The 26,080-nt window shown below is 39.6% G+C and overlaps 1 protein-coding gene across 1 annotated transcript in view; it reads left to right on the top strand.

The window, feature by feature from the left end:
* Positions 1-26,080, top strand: part of CPNE4 (copine 4) — a 630,026-nt gene that overhangs the window by 561,033 nt on the left and 42,913 nt on the right. Inside the window, exons 8-9 of the mRNA XM_007936892.2 lie at positions 6,675-6,761; positions 9,244-9,303. Of these exons, the coding sequence (XP_007935083.2) occupies positions 6,675-6,761; positions 9,244-9,303 (147 nt within the window). The remainder of the gene's footprint in view (positions 1-6,674; positions 6,762-9,243; positions 9,304-26,080) is intronic.

The raw sequence follows: 26,080 nt of genomic DNA, 5'->3' as shown, positions 1-26,080 counted from the left end.
CAGACTCAACTACTAGCCAAAAGGTTGGTACTTTGAACTCACCCAGTGACTCCATGAAGACAGACCTGGTGATCTGCTTTCAAACTGTCACAGCTTTGAATACTCTGAAGCAGTTCTACTCTGGACACAGGTCTCTGTGAGTGGGATTCAACTCAATGGAAACTAACAACAACAACTATGTATATAATCAATTATAGGGAGACGAGATAGTGATACAGATGTGTTAGGAGCTAGACAAGGGATAGGAAGGTTTAGTCACCTGCTACTCACCCTTTTGATGAGGGAGAGGTTCCCATCCTAGGCTTATAGGGATGGCTAGGCATTCAACACGCAATACTGATAGATGAGACAGATACAAGTTTATTAGTTGCATATCCTTTCAGCCCAAGGGAGGAGGACACTGCATGCCATGCCAAGCCACATGGAAGCTATACTCTGGAACAGAGTGAACAACCAGGACTGTAGGAGGCAGGATTTGTAGGATCAAGAGGGTGATGAGTAACAGGTTCCTATGGGAAGATGTGATTGGCTTGTTTGAATAAGTCCATGGCTGCAAGGAACTGAAACTGACTACTCAGGGATCAGCTGGAACTATGCCTGGTCCCCTGTATAAGGAAGGTTATTAGGCTAGGTGACAATATCCACAGGAGCAGAGTAAGGAAGGGAACTTGTTCTTTGGCCATCTGAGGCCCTCCTGATTTTACCAGATGTGGAGGGTCAACAAAAAAGCAGAAGGCCCTCAACAAGATGAATAGACACAGTGGCTGTAACAATGGACTCAAGTATAGCAAGGATCGTGAGTGAGGCTGGCACAGGACCAGGCAGTATTTCGTTCTGTTGTACATAAGGTTGCTATGAGTCGGAGATGACTCAACAGCACCTAATCAGATATGAAAGCAGCAAATAATATTGAGCCTTAACATTACACCTAACACCACGTAGGAACTACATGATTTGGTGAGAATTTGATATGAGGAGGAAATAAAATGATAACTAAAGGATAAATGGATAAATATTGGCACCATTTCCTGAGATGAGGAACCCTCATGGCAGGGAGGTCTAGTTTGTGCGCAAAGTTTTCCTCCCTTCTCTTGTGAAAGCTTCTGAAAGTGCAAGGTAAATTTTTGATAACCTTAATTAATTCTTGATTAACCTACTTGAGCATCCTTACTTGAAGAAGAAAAAGAGGAAATGTCTAAGCACAAATAGAAAAGCACCTCCAAGGCTGTCCTTGGGGTAGGCATTGTGGTTAAAAGGTTTGGCTTTGGAGTGAGACTGGTGTGAGTATGAATGGCAGATCTACTAGTTACCACCTTGATGAGCTGGGCAATCCTTTCACTTCTATGAGCTTCAGGCCTTTCATCTGTAATGTGGGTGGTAGGAAGAGTTAAATGGGATTGTGGGAGTAAAGTGTGTAGCCCACAGTTGTAGGATAGCTTCATCACAGAGCAGATGCACGGTATTTACTAGACCTAGTTCATCATCACCACTTTCCCACCCAACAGGCACAAAGGTCCCAAGCACCCCTGGTTTGGATTCAGCTTCCTCACAGTCCTCTCTGACTGAGCAAATCATCCCCAACTACCGGTCCAGCTTAGTCTGTGATGGAAATGAGTAGACTTTTTCATGGATCATCATTACAATCCTTACTAGAACTGGGAATCTTTAATTCACTCGTGATGTCATTTGCAAGGTCTTTCTTGATTGAAGAAATTGAGAAAGTGCTTTTGAAAACGACAAGGAAATAAGCACAGCTAATTGTAGAGACTTTTCTTTCTAATTGTTAAATAAATCCCTAAGTCACTTGTTTATACCATAATGTTAGAGAAAGCTTTGGGGGAAAAGTCTATTTCCATTTTGATGGGCTTGGGAGAGACTTGCAATACTTGATCTGAAGATACTAAATCTGCCTTGACCCAGGATAGAATTCTTATCAAGCACCATCCACATGGAGAGGGAATGAGAAAAAAAAACTGAAGGGATGGAAAAAAAGACAATCATCATGATGGTAGACAGATTGTTATTGTGTTGTTGTTATGTGCCGTCAAGTCAGACTCAACTCATAGCAACCCCTCCTTGGGTTTCCAAGGCAGTATCACTACGGAAGTAGATTGCCCCATCATCCTTCCAAGGAGTTGCTGGTGGGTTTGAACCGCCAGCCCTCTGTTTAGCAGTCAAGTGCCTTAGGCACTATGCTACCAGAGCTCCTGGTAGACAGATTAGGCCTTTAAAAAAATAAAACAAGAGTAGATATCCTGATTTCAGAGTCAGTTTGACTTTTCTTTCCTTCATCCTTTCCTCCCTCCCTCCCTCCTTTCCTTTCTCCCATCCTTCCTTTCTTCCTCCCTCACTCCTTCTCTCCCTTGCTTCTTCCTTCCCTCCTGTCCTCCCTTCCTCTTCATTCTTTTTATCTCTCTTTCTCTCCCAAGAATCTCAGATTTGGAAGGAGTCTTAGAGACACCTTAGCCAGTGAAAAATCCCCTTCTTCCACACTTTTACATGGTTGCCTAGTCCTAGCTGGCATCTCTCCAGTGATGAGAAACTACTATATCAATTGTCTTTTGCTGAGTAACAAATTACCCCAAAACTTCTTGGCTGAAAAAAAGTCATTTATTTACTCATGATTCTCTGGGTTGGCAATTTGGGCCAAACAAATAGCTCATCTCTGCTCCTCATGGTGCCAGCTGGACTCACTCATACATTTGAGTCTCAGCTACAATGGCTGGGACCTTTCTCCACGTGCTCTTTTATCCTAAGCTTTTTTTTTAGGGTGGTGAAAACTTCCCAGCCACCAGACAGAACAAGCCCCAATACACAGGTATTTTTCAAGGCTCTGCTCATATCATATTTGCTAATGACTCACTGGCAAAAAAAATAAAAAATAAAAAAATAAGCCATGTGGCTAAGCTCAGAGTCAGTATGCCATACAAAGGCATGAGTACATAGAAGAATGGATCCTTGAAGGCCACTACTGTATCAGTCTGTCCCAATCATGTCTGCCTCAGAAACTCTGCCTCATATTCATATACTTCCTGCTGTTCAGGGATCCCCTTTGTCTCCTGAATGGAAATCCTAGGAGACAGCACCCATAGGATGGTGCGCAGGAGCAAAAAGATCTAGAAGGTATCACTTTCCCAACATTGGGAAGTGATAGTTATCTTCATGTTTTAATATGTTGTTGTTGTTATGTGCTATCAAGTCGGACCCGACTAATAGCGACCCCTCCTTGGGTTTATGAGGCGATATCACTATGGAAGTAGATTGCCCAACCTTCCTTCTGAGGAGTGGCTGGTAGGTTTGAACTGCCAGCCTTCCAGTTGGCAGTCAAGTGCCTTAGGCACTATGCTACCAGAGCACCTATTTTAATATACTGAAGTGAATATATACTAAAGAAAGCAGAGGGATTATCATAATCCATTGATCCAAAACATGTTATTTATTCAGTGTCTACACTGTGGAGGACAACTCTACAAGATGATGTGGTGTCTTAGTCTGGATTCCCCTAGAAGCAGGTTCTGAGATAAGGATTTAAGTGTAAGAAGCTTCTTCAGAAAGTGAAGAAAGCACTCCACTCCTAGTAAGGGACTGGAGAAGTGAGACTAGACAGGAAAGAAAGACAGTAAATGGAAGTCAGGCCAGTGTGAACTGAAATGGTAAGAGCACAGTAGTGTGAGTTGAGGGCTCCAGCAGTTTCTTCTGTTGTTAGTTGTCCTCAAGTAGAGTCTGACTCATGGTGATCCCATGTGCACAGGGTAGAACTTCCCCACAATGTTTCCCAGGCTGTGACCTTTCAGAAGCAGATCTACAGACCTGTCTTCGAAGGTACCTTTTGGTGGGTTCAAACCCCAACCTTTCAGCTCGTAATTGGGTGCTTAACCATGTGCACCACCTGTGGCTCCATCAGTTTCTGCTATAAATGGTGAAAATGAATGTTACCATTGTTCATATATTAATACAGAATTAACATGGATGAAGAGAAGGCGAGTGATAGGGGTATTCACCCTGTCATGTCTTCTCATCCTTTCCATGATCCACCCTTTATCTCATGTACAACTGATTACATGACCTGTCTGACTCAAAAAAGGACAAATTCTCTCCCATCAAGTTCATCCTGACTCATAGTGACCCCCCTTGAGTTTCTAGGGCTGTAAAATTTTATGGAAGCAAACTTCCTCATCTTTCTTCTGCAGAGCAGCTAGTGGGCTCAAACCACCAACGTGGTTAGGGAACAAATGCTTTAACCTCTATACCACCAGAGCTCCTTGTCTGGCTAGGTTTTTGCATTTTTAAAGTGCCCTAGCATCACTATGATAATATTAATAAATTTATAAGTAAATATTTTTAAATATTCCATAAACCAAAAACAAAACTCACTGTTATTAAGTGGATTCCAACTCATAGCCACCCTGTAGGACAGAGCAGAACTGCCCCATAGGGTCTCCAAGGTTGTAAATCTTTATGGAAGCAAACTACCTCATCTTTCTCCCACAGAGCAGCCAGTGGGTTCTAACTGCTGACCCACTCTGTACCACCAGAGCTCCTTTAAATATCCCATGGTCAGCACCAATAAACAATATCATTTAATGTTTTCATGTTCCTTCAAGATGTATATTAATGCTTTTTCCTTCTCGCTGCACTTAACAATATATAATATGCATCATTCCATGTTGCAACTTGACCTCCAAAATTATCATTTTTCATAAGTGTGTGTTTCATCAATTACCATAATTTAAGTAACCAAACATATATTGGTATATATAAAGCTTGTTTAAAATTTTTCATTATTAAAAATAGTACTGCATGTAATAGGCTTAAGCACATAACATTTTTTCACTTTCCTTTGGAAATGACCCCAGAGATAAATTTATGAACTGAGTGTCTTATTAAGACTCTGTCATTTTCCTAGGAGCTGATGGAGGAGTGGCTATTTTTCATACCAGTGTTTAGAAATGAAACTTGGAATTCTCATTACTGGCAAAGAAATGAGAAATCCCCAAATATGATCTGAGCATAGACAACCTCAATGAGGACTGAAGGGAGGGTAAGGAAGTAGGAGGAGAAGGGTGAATATGTGCTAATGAAAAGAATAATGAATTTAAGAAACTGGTTATGATATTTATTGTAGCAAACCACAAACCAAACCCATGCCATCATAGTGACCCTATAAGATAAAGAACTACCCCATAGATTTTTGAAGGCTGTAATCTTTGTGGAAGGAAGCTTGGTGGCACGTTGGTTAAGAATTTGGATGCTAACCAAGAGGTCGATAGTTCAAACCTACCAACCACTCTGTGGGGGAAATAAGTGACAGTCTACTTCTATAAAGACTACAGCCTTGAAAACCCTATGGGTTCTGCTCTGTTCTACGGGGTCTCTATGAGTAGGAATGGGGTCTCTGGGTTGGAATCAACTCATCAACAGTGGGTTTTAATCTTTATGGAAGTCAGCTGCCACATCTTTCTCTTGTGGAGTGGCTGGTGCGTTTGAACCTCTGAAGTTTCAGTTAGCAGTTGAACACTTAAACACTTCACCACCAGGGCTCCTATTTATTGTATCAGGGCTTCCCAGATTAACAAGATCATCATAATCATATGTGGTGCTTTATAAAAATGCAAATTTGCAGCCCTTCCCTGGTGATTTTATATTGGAAGGTGTGTTCGCTCCCTGTTCACAGGCCCTAGAGACACATCCATAATTTTCATTATCATTCCCATTCACTTCTCTTGGCCTCCCAAACCAGAGATTTGTCTTTGGTTCTGGGGTCAATCCAGACCAAGAACCCCATGCTTCTCTTTGAATGGGTCCTTAGACAACCCAAGGACCAGGCATGAAACAACTAGAGTCTCATTAATGCAGCACTGTTGTTTCCATGTACACCAGTTAAGACAGTGATAACCAGTGATTCCTGGAAACCTCAGTTCTTGAATACACTCTAGAGTGCAGTCATTGGCTCTTGATTATTTGACCCACAATTGATTTTATCCTATATAATCTTCCATTGACTCAAAAAGGCTAGCACCTATCCCCCTAAGAAACCCCTTAGCTCACAAATAATCTCCTCACTTCCCAACTACTCCTGCAGCTCTGATGTCATCCCTTGAAGAAGCCCTCCTGGAGGTTCCATAGAAAAGTATTGTACTACTGATGTGACATATCAATTCATTACTTTAGTTCTCAGAAAAGTTCTATATAAACTCTTTATTGTCCCCATTAACTTCCTGGAGCCAGCATTCGGCACTTCTCAATTTTCCTACCTTTTACATCAATTCTCAGGCACTAAGACTCAACAGTTGGGGATCATTCAATTGTGTGTGCAGATCTTTTCCCTCTGCTGCCTGATTTGACCCTCTTGATAGTAAGTATTTATACATGCCAGCTACCATTCTAGGTGCATTACATGTATTAATTATTTAATCCTTGCAACAGCTCTGTGAGATAGATACAATTATGAGCTCCATTTTACAGGTGAAACATCCAAGGCATAAAGGAAACAAGTAATTTGCATAGTTTTCACTATCATCCACTCTCTATCACTGACTGTCTAGATGCAAGGCTGACCACCTAGAGACCATTTGTCAGTACTTCAGTTCATCCACACAGCGCCTGGTGGCTTGGCCTTATGGAATGATTCACTTCTTCCCAAGCAGGCTCTCATGTGACTCCTCTTGTTTCAGGTGCAATGGGAGTGCATCAACCCTAAGTACAAGGCTAAGAAGAAAAATTACAAGAACTCAGGCATTGTGATTCTGAATCTGTGCAAGGTATGTGCCCAACTCCTTTCTTCTAGGAGTATGAAGACAGAATTGTCTCGGGGGAGGAGCTCAGATTTTATAGTCAGAGGGAAATAGTGTGAAGAAGGCATGATCTTTCTTTAAAATAAAAAGCAGAAAGTCAATGTATTAGTATACATACAATGAAAAATATAAGCATGAGTGGTCTTGGAGCTGTGGTGGCCCAATGCCAACATCCACTCTCTAAGATAGTTCTGCCCTCAAAGACAGGACAGTTCTAGTGACAGATTGGGCTCTTCTTTGCTAAAGGCAGCATGAGAGGGAGATCTCTAAAGGGGGCAGTCACCATTTATAGATCTATGATGTGCCTGTTAGAGAGGTCAGTGCCATGTAAGTGGCACCTCACATATGCCAAAAGGGTAGCATAAAAATAAGACAAGGTGGGGGGATTAAAGAGCCTAGAAATTGCTCTCAGAGGGGCTCCAACTTTTCAGAAAATTTCATATGCTAGTAATTAAAATTCCTTCTAAATCACATCTGAGAGTAATTCTGCCAATGGTTGAGTACTTACTATGTGAGAGTAACTATGAACATTTCTTTTTAACTCTTATCACAATCATGAGATTCCTACTTTCAGGTGAAGTAATGGAACTAGCTCAGAGTCCATGAGTGGTACATGTAAGAACTGAGATTTTTAACTATGTCTGTCTGAATTCATCATGTAGACTGGAACATGAACCAGATTCTCTCTCACTCTCTTGCTCGCTCTCGCTCTCTCTCTCTCTCTCTCTCTCTCTCTCTCTCTCTCTCTATATATCAGTTTCCTTCTCCCACATTGGCTTCTCTATGACTACCAGAAGCTGCAGGATCACATCCTTACATAATGAGAGAGTGCAGGAAACGACTCATAGGTCTGGCTTGGGTCACATGCCCACCTCTTGATCCAATCACTGGGACTAAAGTACATGTGACCATCCTTTTGGCTAGCAGAGCAGAAGAAAAGATTGAGATAAACCCAATGGTTGTCTGTCTTCTTAAGGTGACTGTTTACTATCTGTTATGATCCTTTACCAGTTGCTCTTACACTTCAGCTCTGAGGCCATTGTTATTTCACTCATTTCCAAGTTCTTAATTCTTTGATATAGAAGTAGCATGTCCCAACCACCAGGGAAAGCATTGCCATAAGAAATCTGGGAGCAGGCACTATTCAGAGGACCAAGTGAAAGCCAATCCTAAGAAAGATCTGCTAATAGATGTGAGCCACCTGGAAGTTGTATCTAGAAAGACAAACACAGAATTTTGTGGGTCAGTCTCCACAAAGCTGCCCTGAGCATCAGATAAACTTTGAGAAGTGAGGGTCAAAGTCTCAGTTACTGGGTGTCCAGGTAGAAGGTTCCAGACTATAAGCTCCATGACTGCAGGCACCAAGTCTGTTTCTCTCATCACCGTATCCCTAGTATTTGATGCATGGTGGGCACTCAATAAGTATTTGATGAATAGATGACTATCATCAGGAACCAAGCAGTAGAATCATAAAGTAACAGAAATTAAGAACAGAAATCAGTAAGGCTTGGAGAACACAACCCTTGGTGGTTGGGCAGGAAACAGGGATCACACTGACTTCCAGCCAAGAGGTAAAAACTCTAGATTGCTATCATTTGAGTCCCAGCTCCACCATTTTCTAGCTTTACCATCTTAGCCGGGAGCTCTGGTAGCATAGTGGCTAAGACACTTGCCTGCTAACCAGACGACTGGCAGGTCAAACCCACCAGCCACTCCTCGGAAGGAAGGTTGGGCAATCCTACTTCCGTAGTGATACTGCCTCGGAAACCCAAGGAGGGGTCGCTATGAGTCAGGTATGACTCGATGGCACATAACAACAACAACAACAACAACCATCTTAGCCTCAGTTTTCTCATCTGTAAAATGGGTACAATAATAATAATTGTTCTACCCTCATAAGATTATTTTAGAACTGAATAATATAATGGATGTTGAGTGCCTGGCATACAGCAAGTGCTCAATAACTGTTGGTCATCGTCCTTCATGACAAGGAAGCAGGGATAGCTAACTGGAAACCATCAGTAAAGGCCTTAGGAAGTAGTGATATTAGAGTTGCCAATCTAGTTTACTTGTGGTATTCTCCCAGATGGGGACTTTGGCATGGGGAAGCAAGATAGACTTCATTAATTTCAAAAACAGTGGTGACCCTTGAAAATACAGTTTTTAGTCTATAGAGAGAGACTGATTAAAATCATGTGTAAATGAAAAAAGAAGAAAAGGGAGCAAAAGATGGCTATATGCAGCCTTCCCAGGACCCTCTGTATTGATCATTGCTTGCTTTCTCTCCTTTAACAAAATAGAATTAATGGACCCATCTTTCCTCTGTAGATCTCTCCCTGCTCTTACCTCTAGTTTAGGCAGCCTGTCACCAAAGCTCAGGCCTCCAGTCTGTGAGGAAACAGATCATACTGTTACTAACCTGGTTCCCTTTTCTGCTTCTCCTGTGTAGATCCACAAGATGCATTCTTTCTTGGACTACATCATGGGTGGTTGCCAAATCCAGTTTACAGTAAGTTGTCTGCACATTTGTTCTTATTCAGAGAGCAGGGGTTGGAGAACAGTGTTAAATTTGAGGAAAACAAGAGAATAAACCTATTAAAACCCTAGTTAACTTTGTTCAAGTCTCATTGCTGAAATACTGTATTGTATCATGTTTGTTTTAAAAATTAGTCTATACTCCTGTGAGTATGCTTTTCAATGACATATCAGAAAATTCATGCCACTCAACTTTAAATGGCTAGAGGAACATTCCTAATGCTTCCCATTCCTTTAGTAACTGTATGCGGCATGAGGCAGGGTATAGATTGCTAGATCCTATCCCCTGGTCGCAAGGATAGGAAGGAAGTAAACCTTGCTAGTAAGTACCACCAAGCCAAGGCAGATGCCTCTAGGTTGCATTCATGTGACCAGAACACAAACGTCAAAGTCACGGACAAGGGTCAATGCCAAAGAAAACCATCTAAATGGTTCATCGGGTAATGAAAGGTAAATTCTAAAGACTGAAGAACCAGGTTGAAATCAACATTAAGAAGTAGAATTGGTGTCTATACTCAGTGGGTAATTTGAAGATTTTTTGTCCTATAATCTGTTAGCACAAGAGATTTATACTCTTTGGAAGAAGGATTGAGCAATCTACTTCTGTAGAGATACCGCCTTGGAAACCCAAGGGGGTTGCTAAGAGTCGGATGGACTTGACGGCAGTGAGTTCGTGTTTTTGTAATGTATATTTGAGAAGTTCTGGTGATGTAGCAGTTAAAGCATTTGGCTGCTAACCAAAAGGGAGGTGATTTAAAACCACCACCTACTCCACAGAAGAAAGATAAGGCACACTGCTTCTGTAAAGATTTACAGCCTTGGAAACCCAACAGGGGTCATAGGTCAGAATTGACTTGATGGCAGTGCATTTGGTTTTTTTTTGCAATGTGTACTTTAGTGGGTGGACTGGGTCCTTTAAAGTACCCAGGTGGGCCATATGTGTGTGTTAAAGATTTTGCATCCATTGCCCCTGACATGACTTGGTTTCACTGAATTAATATTCAAAATACTCCTAGGTTTTGGTGGATGTGACCTCTAGAAAGAGAATCCCCAGATGGCAAAAGATAAGTCTGCCAAAACCTATGAGAGTTAGACATGGATGTAAACAATTTGTACAGCATCTGTTTCTTGTCTTACAGAAGTGTATTTATGAAGCCCCAGTTCTGTTTAGCTCCCTAGATGTGCTCAGTCATGTGAGGAAAGCAAGGAAAATAAGTTTAATTTTTGTCCAGGTTTGATCCCAAGAGAGTAGACAGGGCTGATGTATTCCGGAGCCCAGAGATGGTGTTCTACCCACACCCTGCCTAATCTCAGTACTTTGTTCAGAGATTACTTACAGGAGTTAATTACAGAGTTTGGCCATTTCTTTAAAGCCTAAGGTTCTCTAATGACAACTCATCCCATCCTCCTCATGCATACTGGCACATACAGAAGGTAGAAAGCATATTCACTACAGGTGTGCGCACTTGACTCAAGGTGGCCTGTGGCTCATCACTGCTCTGGGTGGAAGCAAATGAAAGTAGAGGAGCTAGCAATGTCATCAAGGAGAGCTACAGGAAATAGTTTCCCAAGACTGTAAGGAAAGGAATGATTTCAGGAAACTATTTATAGGTTTTCAAGGGAAAGCGCTATTGATTTGGGTCTGTTTTAGATTCTATAGATCCTATGCTCTTGAATATCTCTTTTTTCAACCTTCAGAGGCTTGCTTTGCCCTTGAAGTGGTGTGGCAAATACTCAGCCCCAACCAAAACCAGAGATTTAACCCTAGAGGGTCCCTACCTCCGCAGCTTGACTCACAAATGTCTGTATAGCCTGCCTGACACAGAGGATCGCCCACCCTGCTTCATCCTTCCCTCCTTTCTCATTTTATTAAACCTCCCCAAGTGGAAGGTGCCACCTTGGGGGTTCTCAACCCAGTCATAGCTTCTCAGGTCCCCGCAATGCCCAGCAATGGACCTGTGGTGGGTGGGACAGGAAGAGAGCAGCATATAGCAAGGAATGAGAAGAGGAGGAGTGTGTAGAGATGGCTGCTGAAGAGATGGGGGCAGACAATCTGCAGTGCCTGCCACAAAGCCCTTCTCCTGTAGGGGTTCAGGCTGGGACTCATAAGAGGATTGCTAGGTATAATAAAAAATATCAGTCATTTCCACATCATTTTCCTCCAGAATTAAATCAGCTTTTTCATTATTAATTTCTTATTTCTTAATCAGGGCAATCTAATGTAAATTATAAGCTATGATACAAACTGTCAACAAAAATTAACTTGTCTTGTTTAATTTGACTATAAGTATTTATTATTTTCCCAGTACTCTTAATATAAGCAGGAATGAATAAAGCAAGGAGAGATTTAATTTTACTTGGACCACAATCGACACCCATGAAAGCAGCAGTAAAGAAATCAGATGTCGTAGTGTACTGGTCAAATCTGCAGCAAAAGACCTTTTTAAAGTATTAGGGAGCAAAGATGTCACTTTGGAGACTAAGGTGCACCTGACCCAAACCATAGTATTTTCAATCACCTCATATGCATGTGAAAGCTGCATAATGAATGAGGAAGACCAAAGAAGAGTTGATGCCTTTGAATTGTGGTGCTGGCAAAAAAATACTGAAAATACTATGGACTGCCAGAAGAACAAACAGATCTGTCATAGAAGTGCAACCCAAATGCCCCTTAGAAGTGAGAATGGCCAGACTTCGTCTCACCTGTTTTGGTCATGTTGTCAGAAGGGACTAGTCCTTGGAAAAGGATATCTTGCTTGGTAAAGTAGAGGGTTAGTGAAAAAGGGGAAGACCTTCAATGAGATGGATTGACACAATGGCTGCAGTGATGGGTTCAAGCATAACAAGTATTGTGAGGATGGGGCAGGAGCAGACGGTGTTTTGTTCTGTTGTATGTAGGGTAGCTGTGAGTTGGAGCCAACTTGGTGGCACCTAACAATAACAACAGTAAGTTTACTGAAATCATCTTGCAACATGAAAAGAAAATGACACAGGGAGATGAGCAGAGAGGAGAGAATGAAAAGGGTGTTTTGTTGCAGTTGTTGCACTTCTGAGGCCTCTAGAAGCAGTATCTTCCATTGGCACATAACATGATCCCTGGCTCCTGAGTGAGCACAGTAGCTTTAGCCAAGATGAACTTTCTGTCTTCCTGGATAAAAGATCTTCAGGAGTCAGAGGTGATGTAAAGTCTGGAAGTTCTCCATTTCCTCCTCTAGATCTACTCTTCATCCCTTTCTTTCCCCTATCTGTGCTTCAGGAGGTCATCTTCTTTGGATACAGTAGCTGGACTCTCTAGCTCTTAGCTTTCAGTTGGATGTGGCCACTGGGAGGCACCGACAAGAGATCAGAGACTGGGAGAAGAGAGAAGCTAGGGAACTTATTCACCCAGCTCTTTGCCTGTCAGGCTGTGATTAGGCAGTGACTTCAGGGGCTCTACAGATGGCCACAGCTCCTGCTGAATGCCCTCTCTTCAGATATTACACTTACTGACTCCTAGTAATTGTTCCTTCCCTCCCTCTGTTATTTTCCCTTAGCCTTTTGTGAATTGTCCCTTTATTAAACTCTCCTCAGTTATCACTCTTAAGTGGCCATTGGTTTCCTGTCCAGAATCTGACCGGTACACATTGTAGACAGAAACTAGGAGAAAGCCATTGCTTTCCGTAGATGCTGGGTGCCTCTGGTCTAGCCTTGAATGTTAAAGATGGAGCATCATTCTCTTCACGTGCCAGTATGATGTGTAGTAGGTGTTCAAGATACTTTTGTTGAATTGTGATAAATTGAATTCTAAACCTTCAAGGGGAGGTTAGGTTTAGGAAGAATAAGAAATTGGGAGAGTAAATATGATATTAAGTTTCTTCTTTAAAAAGCATCCCTATAAATATAAATATTCATATATCTATATAAACCCACCAGCCACTCCTCAGAAGAAAGATGGGGCAATCTACTTCCATAGTAATACTGCCTCGGAAACCCAAGGAGGGGTTGCTATGTGTTGGGTCCGACTCAACAGCACATAACAACAACAATATCTATATCCCTGGTGGCATAGTGGTTAAGCACTCAGCTGCTAACTAAAAGGTTGGTGGTTCAAACCCAACAGCTGCTTCATGGAAGAAAGATATGGCAGTCTGCTTCCATAAAGATTTACAACCTTGAAAACCCTATAGGGAAGTTCTACTCTGTCCTATAGGGTCACTGAGTCAGGATTGACTCAACAGCAATAAGTTGCTTTTTAAATATTTCTGAAAGAGCAGAATGGCATGGGAAAGATGGGAGAGACCAATAATTTAGCATATAAACAGAGGCAAGGGAGTGCACACAGTAGGTATAAATATTCAAGAAGGTTGACTGGAAAGTGAAGGGAAGGAAAGAAGGGGAAAGGAGTATGGTAATTTGAAGCTTAAATGTGAAAGGTTTTAGGCTAGAATCTGACCAGAAGCAGAGGAGAAGATGCAATGGAGGAAAAGAGATAAAACCCCTAAAACCAAACTGACTGCCCCTGAGTCAATTCTGACTCATAGTGACCCCCATAGGTTTTCCAAGGCTGTAAATCTTTACATAAGTAGATTGTCTCATCTTCCTCCCATGGAGCACTTGGTGTGTTTCAACTGACAACTTTCTCCTTAGTAGTCAAATGCCTTACCCACTGCACTGCAGTAGCTCCTTAAAGAGTCCTACTCAATGTTTATTATTTTTTGGTCACCTTTAGGAGCTCTGGTAGCATAGTGGCTAAGACACTTGCCTGCTAACCAGACGGCTGGCGGTTCAAACCCACCAGCCACTCCTCGGAAGGAAGGTTGGGCAATCCTACTTCCGTAGTGATACTGCCTCGGAAACCCAAGGAGGGGTCGCTATGAGTCGGGGCCGACTCGACGGCACATAACAACAACATAACAACAGACAACTTAAGGGCGCTCTGGTGGCGTAATGCTAAGGCATTTGACTGCTAACCAGAAGGCTGGTGGTTCAAACCCACCAGCCACTCCTTGGAAGGAAGGTTGGGCAATCTACTTCTGTAGTGATACTGCTTCAGAAACCCAAGGAGGGGTCGCTATGAGTTGGATCCAACTCGACAGCAGTGCATTTGGTTTTTTGTTTTAGACGACTTAAGAATCTAATCCATGATATATATATATATGTTCTTTTTGTGTGTTTGTTTTTGTTTTTTAACTTTTCATTATGATTTGGATGAAATTTTACAGAGCAGATTCATTTTACATTCAACAGTTAATATACATTTTGTTTTGTGACACTGATTACAATCCCCACAATGGTAACAGCTCTCTTCCCACTTTCTCTATGTGGTTACTCTTTCCCTGTGTCCTTCTTGCCTATGCATTCCTGACTCTGTAGCTTTCTCCCTGTGTAAATGTAAATGTTGCCCTTCTGATCTCTCAGGATTTCTCATTCTAAGGAATGCACCTCCCTAGTGTAGTTGTTCAGCTGGTAGACCTTTCTATTGTTTGGCTGAAAGTTAGCCACAAGAATGAGTCCAATTCCAGGCCTGAAAGGTGACTAGGGGCCATAGTCTCCAGAGTTTCACAAGTCTCTATCCAAACATTAATCCTGGTCTTTTTTATGTTTTTCAAATTTTGTTCCACATTTTCCCCTACTCTATCCAGAATCTACAACTTTGATCCCTTTCCAAGTGGTTGGCAGTGGTAGCCAGGCACCATCTAGTTCTGGTCTCAGGGTGGTATAGGCTGAGGTTCTTATGGTCCATGGACTAATTGTTTCCATGTATCTTTGGTTACTTCACTCTTCTTTGCTTTGGAGAGGAGAGACCAACAGCTGCATCCTAGATGGCTGTTCAAAAACTTTTATGACCCCAGTCACTACTCACCAAAGTAGGATCCAGAATGTTTTTATATCCTATGTTGTGCCAATTGAGCTTGATATCTCCCATGACCATAGTCCTGAGCCTAAAAGCCCAGCAGCTCAGACCCTCAAGGTGCTTAGTTGTGGCTAAGAAGTTATCCTAACTTTATCCCCTGTTAGCTCTATACAACATATAGACATTTTTATAACACATACAAATACACATGTAGGAATATCATCTGCCCATCCTATGTATAGGGTCATGGGTATATTCTCATTGGCCTACCCAAACCTGATGTTCTTGCCTGTCTACCTACATATCCACTCATAGACTAGTGTTTGCTCTTACTGATAATGCAGTATCATGTATGTAATAGTATTTACCTTTATTGTCTGTACTTCTTGTGCAGCTGTCCATGTCTTCCTTTTCCTTAGTGATATTGTGCTGGTCACACACTTTTATTATATTGCCTTTCTCTTCACCCAAATCAATACCTGCCTCTTAACTGGTGAATAACCTCCTACCATCCCTGGTCACCAATAAAGATACTTTCCTTCCCTGAGTAAATTTTCTTTGAGTTTTTATGATAATGAACTCATGTAATATTTGTCCATCTGTAATTGACTTATTTTACACAGTATAATGTCCTCCAAGTTCATCCACATTATGAGGTGATTCACAGATTCTTCATTATTCTTTAATGTTGCATAGTATTCCATTGTGTGTATGTACCATAGTTTGCTTACCCATTCATCTGTTGATGGGCATTTAGGTTGTTTCCATCTCTTTGCTATTGTAAATAGTTCTGCAGTGAACATTGTTGTTGTTGTTGTTGTTATGTGCTGTCGAGTCAGATCCAACTCATAGTGAGCCCTCCTTGGGTTTCTGAGGCAGTATCACTATGGAAGTAGATTGCCCCATCTTCCTTCTAAGGAGTGGCTGGTGGGTTTTAACCACCAGCCTTCTGGTTAGCAGTCAAGTTCCTTAGGCATATATCTATCTATTTGTGTCCTGTATCTCACCTCTTTAGGATATATTCCTAGTAGTAAGATTGCTGGATCAAGTGATGTTTCTATTTCCAACATTTTGATGAAGTGTCATACCATTTTCCACAGTGGTTTACCATTTCACAATCCCACTAGCAGTGTATGAAAGTTCCAATCTCTCCACAACCTCATCAGCATTTATTATTTTTGCATTTGACTGCTAACCAGAAGGCTGAAAGTTCAAACCCACCAGCCACTCCTCAGAAGGAAGACAGGGCAATCTACTACCATAGAGATACCACCTCAGAAACCCAAGGAGAGGTCGCTATGAGTTGGAATCAACTCAACAGCAGTGAGTTTGGTTTTTTTGGTTTTTGGTTTGTTGAACTTTGCTATTATTGCTGGGGTGAGATGATGTCTCGTTGTTTTGATTTGCATCTCTCTAACAGCTAATCATCATGAGCATTTCCTCATGTGTTTGTTGGCTGCCAGTATATTGTCTTTAGTGAAGTGTCTGTTCATGTATTTTGCCCATTTTTGAATTGGATTGTTTGTCTTTTTGGTGTTTAGGTGTTGAAGTTTTCTATAAATTTTGCAGAGAAGTTCCTTGTCAGATATGTCATAGCCAAATATTTTTTCCTAATCTGTAGATTCTCTTTTACCCTTTTGGAGAAGTCTTTTCATGCACATAAGAATTTAATTTTTAAAAGGTCTCATTCATCTAGTTTCTCTTCCATTGCCTGTGCATTTTGGGTTATGCTTGATAGTCTATTTATGCCATAAATTAGGGCTCCCAGATTTGCCCCTATTTTATCTTTTATGAGCTCTATAGTTTTGGGTTTTACATTTAAATATTTGATCCAACTTGAGTTTGTTTTAGTGTATGGGTGAAGTATGGGTCTTGTTTCATTTTTCTGCAAGTGGATATCCAATTTTGCCAGCATCATTTGTTAAAGAGGCTATCTCTCCCCCATTTAATGGGTTTTGGTCCTTTGTCAAAGGTCAGCTGTCCAAAGATAGATGGGTCTATTTCTGGGTTTTTATTCTGTTTCATTGTTCTATCTGTTTGTCATTGTACCAATACCATGCTTTTTTTAACTACTGTGGCTGTATAGTAGGTTTTGAGATCTGTGAGTGTCGGACCTCCTACTTTGCTTTTCTTCTTCAGCAGTGCTTTGCTTATCTAAGGTCTCGTTACTTTCCATTTGAAATTAATAATTGGTTTTTCCATATCCTTAGTAGTAGTATATCCTTAAAAAAAATGTTGATGGTATCTGGATTGGGATTGCATTGAATGTACACTGCTTTGGGTAATATTGATGTTTTTGCAACGTTCAGTCTTCCTATCCATTGAACAAGGCAAGTTCTTCCATTTATATAGATCCCTTGTAGTTTTTTGTAGCAGTATTTTGCAGTTTTCTTTGTATAGGTCTTTTGTGTCTCTGGTAAGATTTATTCCTAAATATTTTATCTTTTTGGTAGCTATTGTAAATGGCATCATTTTCCTTATTTCCTTTTCAGAGGTCTCTTTGTTGATGTAGAGGACTCCAACTGATTTTTGTTTGTTGACAGCAAGCATTTCTTCATGTGATTGTTGGCTGCCTGAATATCTTCTTTGGTAAAGTGTCTGTTCATGTCCTTTGCCCATTTTTTAATTGGATTGTCTGTCTTCTTGATATCGAGGGTCAAAATTTTCTATAAATTTTAGAGATAAGTCCCTTGCTCGATATGTCATTACTAAATATTTTTTTCCAATCTGTAGGTTCTTTTTTTAATATTTTGGAGAAGTCTTTAGATGCATATTTATGAATTTAATTTTTAGAAGCTTTCAGTCATCTGGTTTATCTTCTGCTGTTTCTGCATTTTGGGTTATGCTCGATAGTCTATTTATGCTATAAATTAGGGCCCCTAAGTTTGCCCCTATTTTATCTTTGATGAACTTCATAGTTTTGTGTTTTACATTTAGGTCTTTGATCTATCTTGAGTTCATTTTTATGTGTGGTGTGAAGTACGGATCTTGTTTCATTTTTCTGAAAATGGATATCCAGTTTTGCCAGCACCAGTTGTTAAAGAGACTATCCCTTCCCCATTTAATAGGTTTTGGCCCTTTGTCAAAGATCAGCTGTCCATAGATGAATGGATGTATTTCTGGATTCTCAGTTCTGTACCACTAGTCTATATAGGTGTATTGTACCAATATCAGGCTATTTTGACTACTGTGGCTGTATAGTGGATTTTGAGATTGGTGAGTGTGAGACCTCCTACTTTGTTTTTCTTCTTCAGTAGTTCTTGTCTTATCCAAGCTCTCTTTCCTTTCCATATGAAATTAGTGACTGGTTTTTCCATCTCCTTAAAGAATATTAATGAAATTTGGATTGGGATGGCATTGAGAATGCTTTGGGTAGTATTGACATTTTCAAAGTATTCAGTCTTCCTATCATAAGCATGGCACATCCTTCCATTTATGTCAGTCTCTTATAGTTATTTATAGTAGTGTTTTGTAGTTTTCTTTGTATAGGTCTTTTGTGTCCCTGTCAAGATTTATTACTAAGTATTTTTTCTTTTTGGTAGCTATTATCAATGACATCGTTTTCATTATTTCCTTTATAAAGATCTCTTTATTGATGTACAGCAATCCAACTGATTTTTTTTGTTGTTGTTGTTGTTGTGATTTGGGTGAAAGTTTACAGAGCAAATTCACTTTCCATACAGCAGCTCACATACACTTTGTCTCATGACATTGACTACAATTTCCCACAATGCAATAGCTCCCTTCCCACTTCCTCCCCATAGTTACCTCTTCCCTGTGTCCTTCCCTTCTGTGCACTCCTGACTCTCACCCCCGAGCTGTCTCCCTGTGCATACGCAGAATCCAACTGATTTTTTTTTATGTTGATCTTGTATCTTGCCACTTTGCTGAATCTTTCAAATAGTTCCAGGAGTTTTTTTTTTGCTGAGTATCTTTTCTATGTATAGGATCATGTCATCTGCAAATATAGTTTTACTTCTTCTTTGCCAGTTTTGGATGCATTTTATTTCTCTATCTTGCCTTATTCCATGTTCCAATTATTAATGAATGTTTGTGTCTGCTTCTACCATTTTGATCTGAAAGCAAAGAATACCAGAAAGATGTTTACTCATGTTTTATTGACTAATCAAAAGCATTTGATTTTGTGGATCATAACAAATTGTGGATAACATTGAGAATAATAGGAATCCAAGAACACTTGATTGCACTCATGAGGAACCAGTACATACATCAGGAGGCTCTCATTCAAATAGAACAAGGGGATACTGTATGGTTCAAAATCAACAAGGGAATGCATCAAGGTTGTATCCTTTCACCATACTTATTCAACTTGTATGCTGAGCAAATAATCCAAGAAGCTGGATTATATGAAAAAGGATGTGACATCAGGATTGGAGGAAGACTCGTTAACAACCTGCATTACACAGATGACACAACTTTGCTGGGTGGAAGTGAAGATGATTTGAAGCACTTACCGATGAAGATTAAACACTATAGTCTGCAGTATGGATTACACCTCAATATAAAGAAAACAAAAATCCTCACAGCTGGTCCAATAAACAGCTTCACAGTGGATGGAGAAAAGATTGAAGTTGTCAAGGACTTAATATTACTTGGTTCTACAATCAACAGCAATGGAAGCAGCAGTCAAATCAGACGACATATTGCTTTAGGCAAATATGCTGAAAAAGACCTCTTTAAGTGATGAAGAGTGAAAATGTCTCCTTGAAGACTAAGGTATGCCTAACCCAAGCCATGGTATTTTCAATTGCCTCTCAGGCATGTGAGAGCTGGAAGATGAATAAGGAAGACCTAATAAGAATTGATACTTTTGAGCTGTGATGTTGGCAAAGAATACTGAAAGTACCATGGCCTACTAAAAGAATGAACAAATCTGTCCTGGAAGAAGTGCAGCCAGAATGCTCCTTGGAAGCAAGAATGGTTAGACTTCGTCTCACCTATTTTGGTCATGTTGTCAGAAGGAACCATTCCCTGGAGAAGGGTATCATATTTGGTAAAGTGGAGGGTCAACAAAGAAAGGAAAGGCCCTCAATGAGATGGATAGACACATTGGCTGCAACAATGGGCTCAGGTATAGCAAGGATCGTGATGCTAGCACAAGATAGGGCAGTGTTTCATTCTGCTGTGCATAGGGTTGCTATGAGTCAAAGACAACTTGATGGCACCTAACAACAACAACAATCTTGCCTGATCTCCCTGGCTCCAAAAACCAAACTCACTGCCGTCAAGTTGGATTCAACTCTTAGCTACCCCCTCCTTGGGTTTCTGAGGTGGTATCACTATGGAAGTAGATTGCCTCCTCTTCCTTCCAAGGAGTGACTGGTGGGTTTGAACTGCCAGCCTTCTGGTTAGCAGTCAAATGCCTTAGAGACTATGCCACCAGAGCTCCTTATTTCCCTGGCTAGGACTTCCAATACAATGTTGAATAGAAGTGGTGATAGAGGGCAACCTTGACTAGTTCCCATTCTCAAGGGAAATGCTTTGAGTCTCCATTGACAATAATGTTAGGTATTGGTTTTGTGTATATGCCCTTTTTATATTGAGAAATTTCCCTTCTAGTCCTGTTTTACTGAGAGTTTTTATCAGGAATAATGCTGTGTTTTATCAAATGCCTTTTCTGCAACAATAGATATGATCATGTGGTTCTTTTTCTTTGTTTTATTTATGTTATGGATTATACTGATTGTTTTTGTAATGCTCAACTATCTTTGCATACCTGGCATGAATCCCACTTGGTCATGGTGGGGTTTTTTTTTTTTTTTTTTTAAGTATTGTTGGCTAGGATTTTGTTGAAGATTTTTGCATCTATATTCATGAGGGATAGTGGTCTGTAGTTTTCATTTTCAGTGGTGTCTTTGCCTGATTTTGGTTTCAGGGTTATACTTGCTTCATAGAGTTAGTTTGGGAGTATGCCTTCCTTTTCTATGTTCTGGAATAGTTTGAATAGGATAGGTGCCAGCTCTTCTCTGAACGTTTGATAGAATTCTCCAGTGAAGCAATCAGGGCCAGCACATGTTTTTTGAGGAGTTATTTTTATAATCTTCTCAATTTATTCCATTGTTACGGGTCTCTTCAAATTTTCTACCTCAGTCTGTGTTAGCTTAGACAGGTTTTGTGCTTCTAGAAATTTGTCCATTTCTTCGAGGTTTTTGAATTTGTTGGCATACAGTTCTTCATAGTATTCTGTTATTGTCCTTTTTTATTTCAGTTGGTTCTGTTGTGATGTCACCCATTTCATTTATTCATCATGTTATTTGCATCTTCTCTTTCTTTTCCTTAGTTAAATTTTCCAGTGGTTTATCAGTTTTATTAATCTTTTCAAAGAACCAGCTTCTAGTCTTGTTGATTTTTTTCCTGTTGTTTTCTGCTTCATTTATTTCTGCTCTTATTATTACTATTTTCTTTCTTTTGGAGATTGTAGGCTTCTTTTGTTGCTCATTTTCTAATTTTTGGCATTGCTGGGTTAAAGTGTTGGTTTTGGTTCTTTCTTTCTTTTTTGATGTGTGCATTAATTGCTATAAATTGACCCCTGAGTATTGCTTTTACTATGTCCCAAAGATTTTGGTATGTTGTACTTTCATTCTTGTTTCTTTCTAGGGTTTTTTTTTTTTTTTTTTTTTTACTTTTTTATTGTGATTTGGGTGAAATTTTACAAAGCAGGTTTGTTTTATATTCAACAATTCATGTACATTTTATGTTTTGTGATACTGGTTACATTCCCTACAGTGTAACAGCTCTCCTCACACTTCCTCCTTGTGGTTACCATTTCCCTGTGTCGTTCTTGCCTATGCATTCCTTCTTCTCTATCTTTCTCCCTTTGCAAATGCTGCCCTTCTCCCATGGTCAATTGTTCTAAGGACTGCATCTTCCTGGTGTAGGTATTCAGCTCATAGGCCTATCTATTGTTTGACTGAGTTAAGCCAAGGGAGTAAGTTCAATTCCAGGGCCAAATGGTGACTCTGGGCTGTTGTCTTAGGGGTTTCATTAGTTTCTATGAGACCAGTAATCCTGGTCTTTTTTATGGTTTTGAGTTTTGTTCCACATTTTTCTCCCACTCTATCCAGGATCTCTAATTTTGATCCCTTTCCAAGTGGTTGGCATTAGTAACTAGACCAATAGTTGCATCTTACAGAGCTCCTCGCAAGCTTTTAAGACCCGTCACTACACACCAAAGTAAGATGTAGATCTTTTATTTCACACTTTATTTCTTCTGTTACCCAGTAATTCTTCTGAAGTGTCCATGTAGTTGAGTTTTTTCCCCTAATCTTCCTATTATTGATTTATAATTTTATAACAGGTTGATCTGAGATGATGCCTTGTAGTATTTCAATGTTTTTAAATTTATCGAGGCTTATTTTGTGGGCTAACATATGGACTTTTCTGGAGAATGACCCATGTGCACTGAAAAAGAATATGTATTATATTTTTGTTGGGTGTAGTGTTCTATAAATGTCTGTGAGGTCAAGTTGTTTGACTGTGTTATTGAGATCTGTGTCTTGCTGAGCTTTTTCCTAGTTGTTCTGTCCTTCATCAAAATAAAGTCTCCTAGAACTATTGTAGAGTTGTCTATTTCTCTTTTTCAATTTTTCTCTTTTTACTTCAGTTAATGTTGCTTTCTGTACTTTGGCACTCTTTCATTGAGTACATACCTATTCATTATGGTTATGTCCTCTTGGTCAAGTGACTCTTTTATCATCATATAGTGTCTTTCCTTGTCTTTTATGCTGGATTTTGCCTTGAAGTCTTTTTTAATCAGAAATTAGTATTACATTCCTGCCCTTTTTTTAGCTGCCATTAGCTTGATATAGTTTTTTCTATCCCTTGATTTTTAATTTATTTTTATGTTTGTGCCTCTTGTAGGCAGCATATTGATGGGTCTTGTTTTCTTATCCAATCTGCCACTCACTCTCTCTTGACTAGTGCAATTAATTCATTCTTATTAGTGTAATTAATGATAGGTATGAATTTACTGCTGTCATTCTTTTGTGTTTTTTTTTGTTGTGGTTCTATTGGATTCTTTGTTCCAAACATTTTTCTGTACTGAGTTCATTTATTGAGTTTTCTTTTCCTTTTTTTCATTATTGTTAATTTTGTGTTTACTAAATCCTTGTGATTTTCTTCTTTCTTATTTTGGTTAGAAGCTTATTAGTTTTCTTTGTAGTTATCCTATAGTAAATTTTTATCTCCCTAAGTTTGTTTGGTACAGTCTGTTCTATGTTGACATCATCCTGACTTCCTCTCCATATGGAAATTATGTAATTATACCATTTATTCTCTGTATCTGTTTTGTAGTTAGTGTTGTTTATAGATTGAAACCTCTCATTCTCTATTTTCCATTTTGTAAGCTTATTTTAGATTTGAGAATTCTTTTCCTGGGCTGTTTTTTTGGGTGGTGGTGTCACATGTCTTAATCTTAAGTTGCTGTCTTCTGTTACTGGTTTTCTGTTGGAAGGACTCCTTTAGCATTTCTTGTAGGTTTGGTCTGGTTTTTACAAATTCCCTCAATTTCTGTTTGTCTGGGAATGCCCTAATTTCACCATTATATTTGAGGGACAGTTTTGCTGGATATATAACCCTTAGTTGGCAATTATTTTCTGTCAAGATTTTTTTTATATGTCATCCCATTGCCTTCTCACCTGCATGGTTTCTGCTGAGAAATTAGAGCTTAGTCTAATGGGTCGCCCTTTGTAGGTCACATTTCATTTTGCCTGAGCTGCTCTCAAGATTCTTTCTTCATCTTTGGTTTCAGAAAGTTTAATTATATGTCTTGGTGACCTTCTCTTGGGGTCTATCCTATATGGGGTTCATTAATCTTCTCGGATGGATACCTTTTCATCTTTCATGTTATTGGGGAAGTTTTCTGCTAGCAAGTCTCCAACAGTTTTCTCTGTGGTTTGTTTTGCTTCCTCTTGTTGTGGAATTCTAATCTGGTGTATGTTAGTTCTTTCTATATTTTTCTATATAACTCTTAAGTTTTCTTTACTTCTTTTCTTTCTTTTTTTTTTTTTTTTTTTTGATTTTTCCTTGTACAAGCTGGTGCCAAGGGATTTGTCTTCTAGCAGGGATATGCATTCTTTAGCCAGTTTGATTCTACTCTTTTGCCCTTCCAATGTGTTATCTATAGCCATAATTTTAGTGTTCATCTTCTGGGTATCTATTTGGTATTTCTGTATGGTTGCTAATTGTCTATTTCCATTGTCATTTTGCTCCTATATGATTTTCCTTCATTCTTTAAGGGTACTGTCTGTCATTTCCTTGTTTCTTATTTTGGTCTCCTTGAGCTCGTAGAAGGAGATATATATGTCTTTTGAATTTGTTATCAGGTTGTTCTATTGCCTGTTCTTTTTCAGGGAGATTTTCTAATTCTTTGTTTTGGTAAATTGCTTCCACTATCTTGTCTGTTTCTTTTTTTGAACTGAAGTTGTCTGTTGCCTCCAAGACATTTTGAAGTTTTTGTCTTTATTTGTTGATTATGTGTTGGTTTATTTCACCCCTTTTTTTGTTTGTTCATTTAATTTTGTTTTGTTTTGATTTATCCAGGTGTGTGGGCAGATGTCCTTCTTTGGTTATTAGCTTGGAAGCAGGGGCACTCCCCAGCTGTCTCCAGATGGAAATAACTGGTGGCAGTGTAGGTGTGGGACTCTGTTCATCATGAAGAGGCGCTATAGTTGGGATGAGCAGGTGTTGTTCACCATCTGTCATTGATCCATTGGTGTAGGAGCTGGTAGAGGTGCTCATCTGTTGGGTGAGGTAGTCAGTGCAGTAGATATGGCTGACTAACCAAAATGTTCACTCAGTTTTTCCAGGTCTCTGTTGTAGAGGGATTGGGAAGAGTGTGTTAGTAGGATGCCATCTTGTCTATGCCTCATGATAAATATATGTGTGTGTGTGTGTGTGTGCGTTCTTGCTGGAAAATGTACATACCCAATTTTGCACACAATTCTAGGAGGTCAAGGACACTCCTAAGGATAATCCTTGTACCCCATACGAACCCTAGAGTCATAACAACTCTAAAGCAATTGGGGGGGGGGGCTGGAGGTGAAACAGAGACTACAGAAGAGAGGCTTGTTTCAATATGTTTGGCACATGGCACAGCAGCTGAAAACAAAACCATATACTAGAATTTCACACATCAAATACAGAATTATAGACTGCATAGAAGAGACAGACGGCATAAGGTATTTGGAAAGAAAATAGTGGAAGAATTAAAGGTTACCTTTGAAAGTTACTGCTTTTCCAAAGGCAGAAAGATGTAACACTAATTATCACAGAGACAAGTTGTAAGCAACCTAAATGTCTAACAATAAGATAATAACTGTGTAAATTACAGTATCTCCTTTAAGTGGACTATGATAAAGCCATTTAAAATCATAATTATAAAGCCTGGGTAATAGATGGGGATGCATTTATGTCATAGTGTTAAGTGAAAGAAAAGAATGTAAAATCAGAACTACATTATGATTACAACTATGTAAACTGTGTGTGAGAGAGCAAGAACTAGAAAGAAAGAGGCACAATGGCTTACCAGGCTAGCAGAATCCTGAGTGGTCATCTTTTTCCTTTTTATTTTAAGCTGGTTGTTTTTCTTATTTGTGATTTTAAAAAATAAAAAAAAAAAATGCATTTTACTTTCTTTCATCTCTCATTTTATAATCTACATCTTTACATGCTTATATAACATAACCTGGCATAATATGATCTGAATGCGGCTTCTTCCAGACATAACATTCAAACCTACCAAGATCACCTGTTATGGATTCTCTTGGAAAATCTTTTCCAATCCGACTACATTTAGGATATCATAGGCCCATACTGCATCATGGGTTAAGTGTAAATCTTTGCTTTTTATCCCAGGTTAAACGCTGATGGATTATGGTGTTTAAAAAAAAAAAAAAAA

Source organism: Orycteropus afer, unplaced genomic scaffold, assembly GCF_000298275.1.
Source record: "Orycteropus afer afer isolate SDZICR_OR568_19922 unplaced genomic scaffold, OryAfe1.0 scaffold00003, whole genome shotgun sequence".
Taxonomy (NCBI): Eukaryota; Metazoa; Chordata; class Mammalia; order Tubulidentata; family Orycteropodidae; genus Orycteropus; species Orycteropus afer.
Note: the sequence above shows the minus strand (reverse complement) of the source record. Positions and strands in the feature narration are given on the sequence as shown.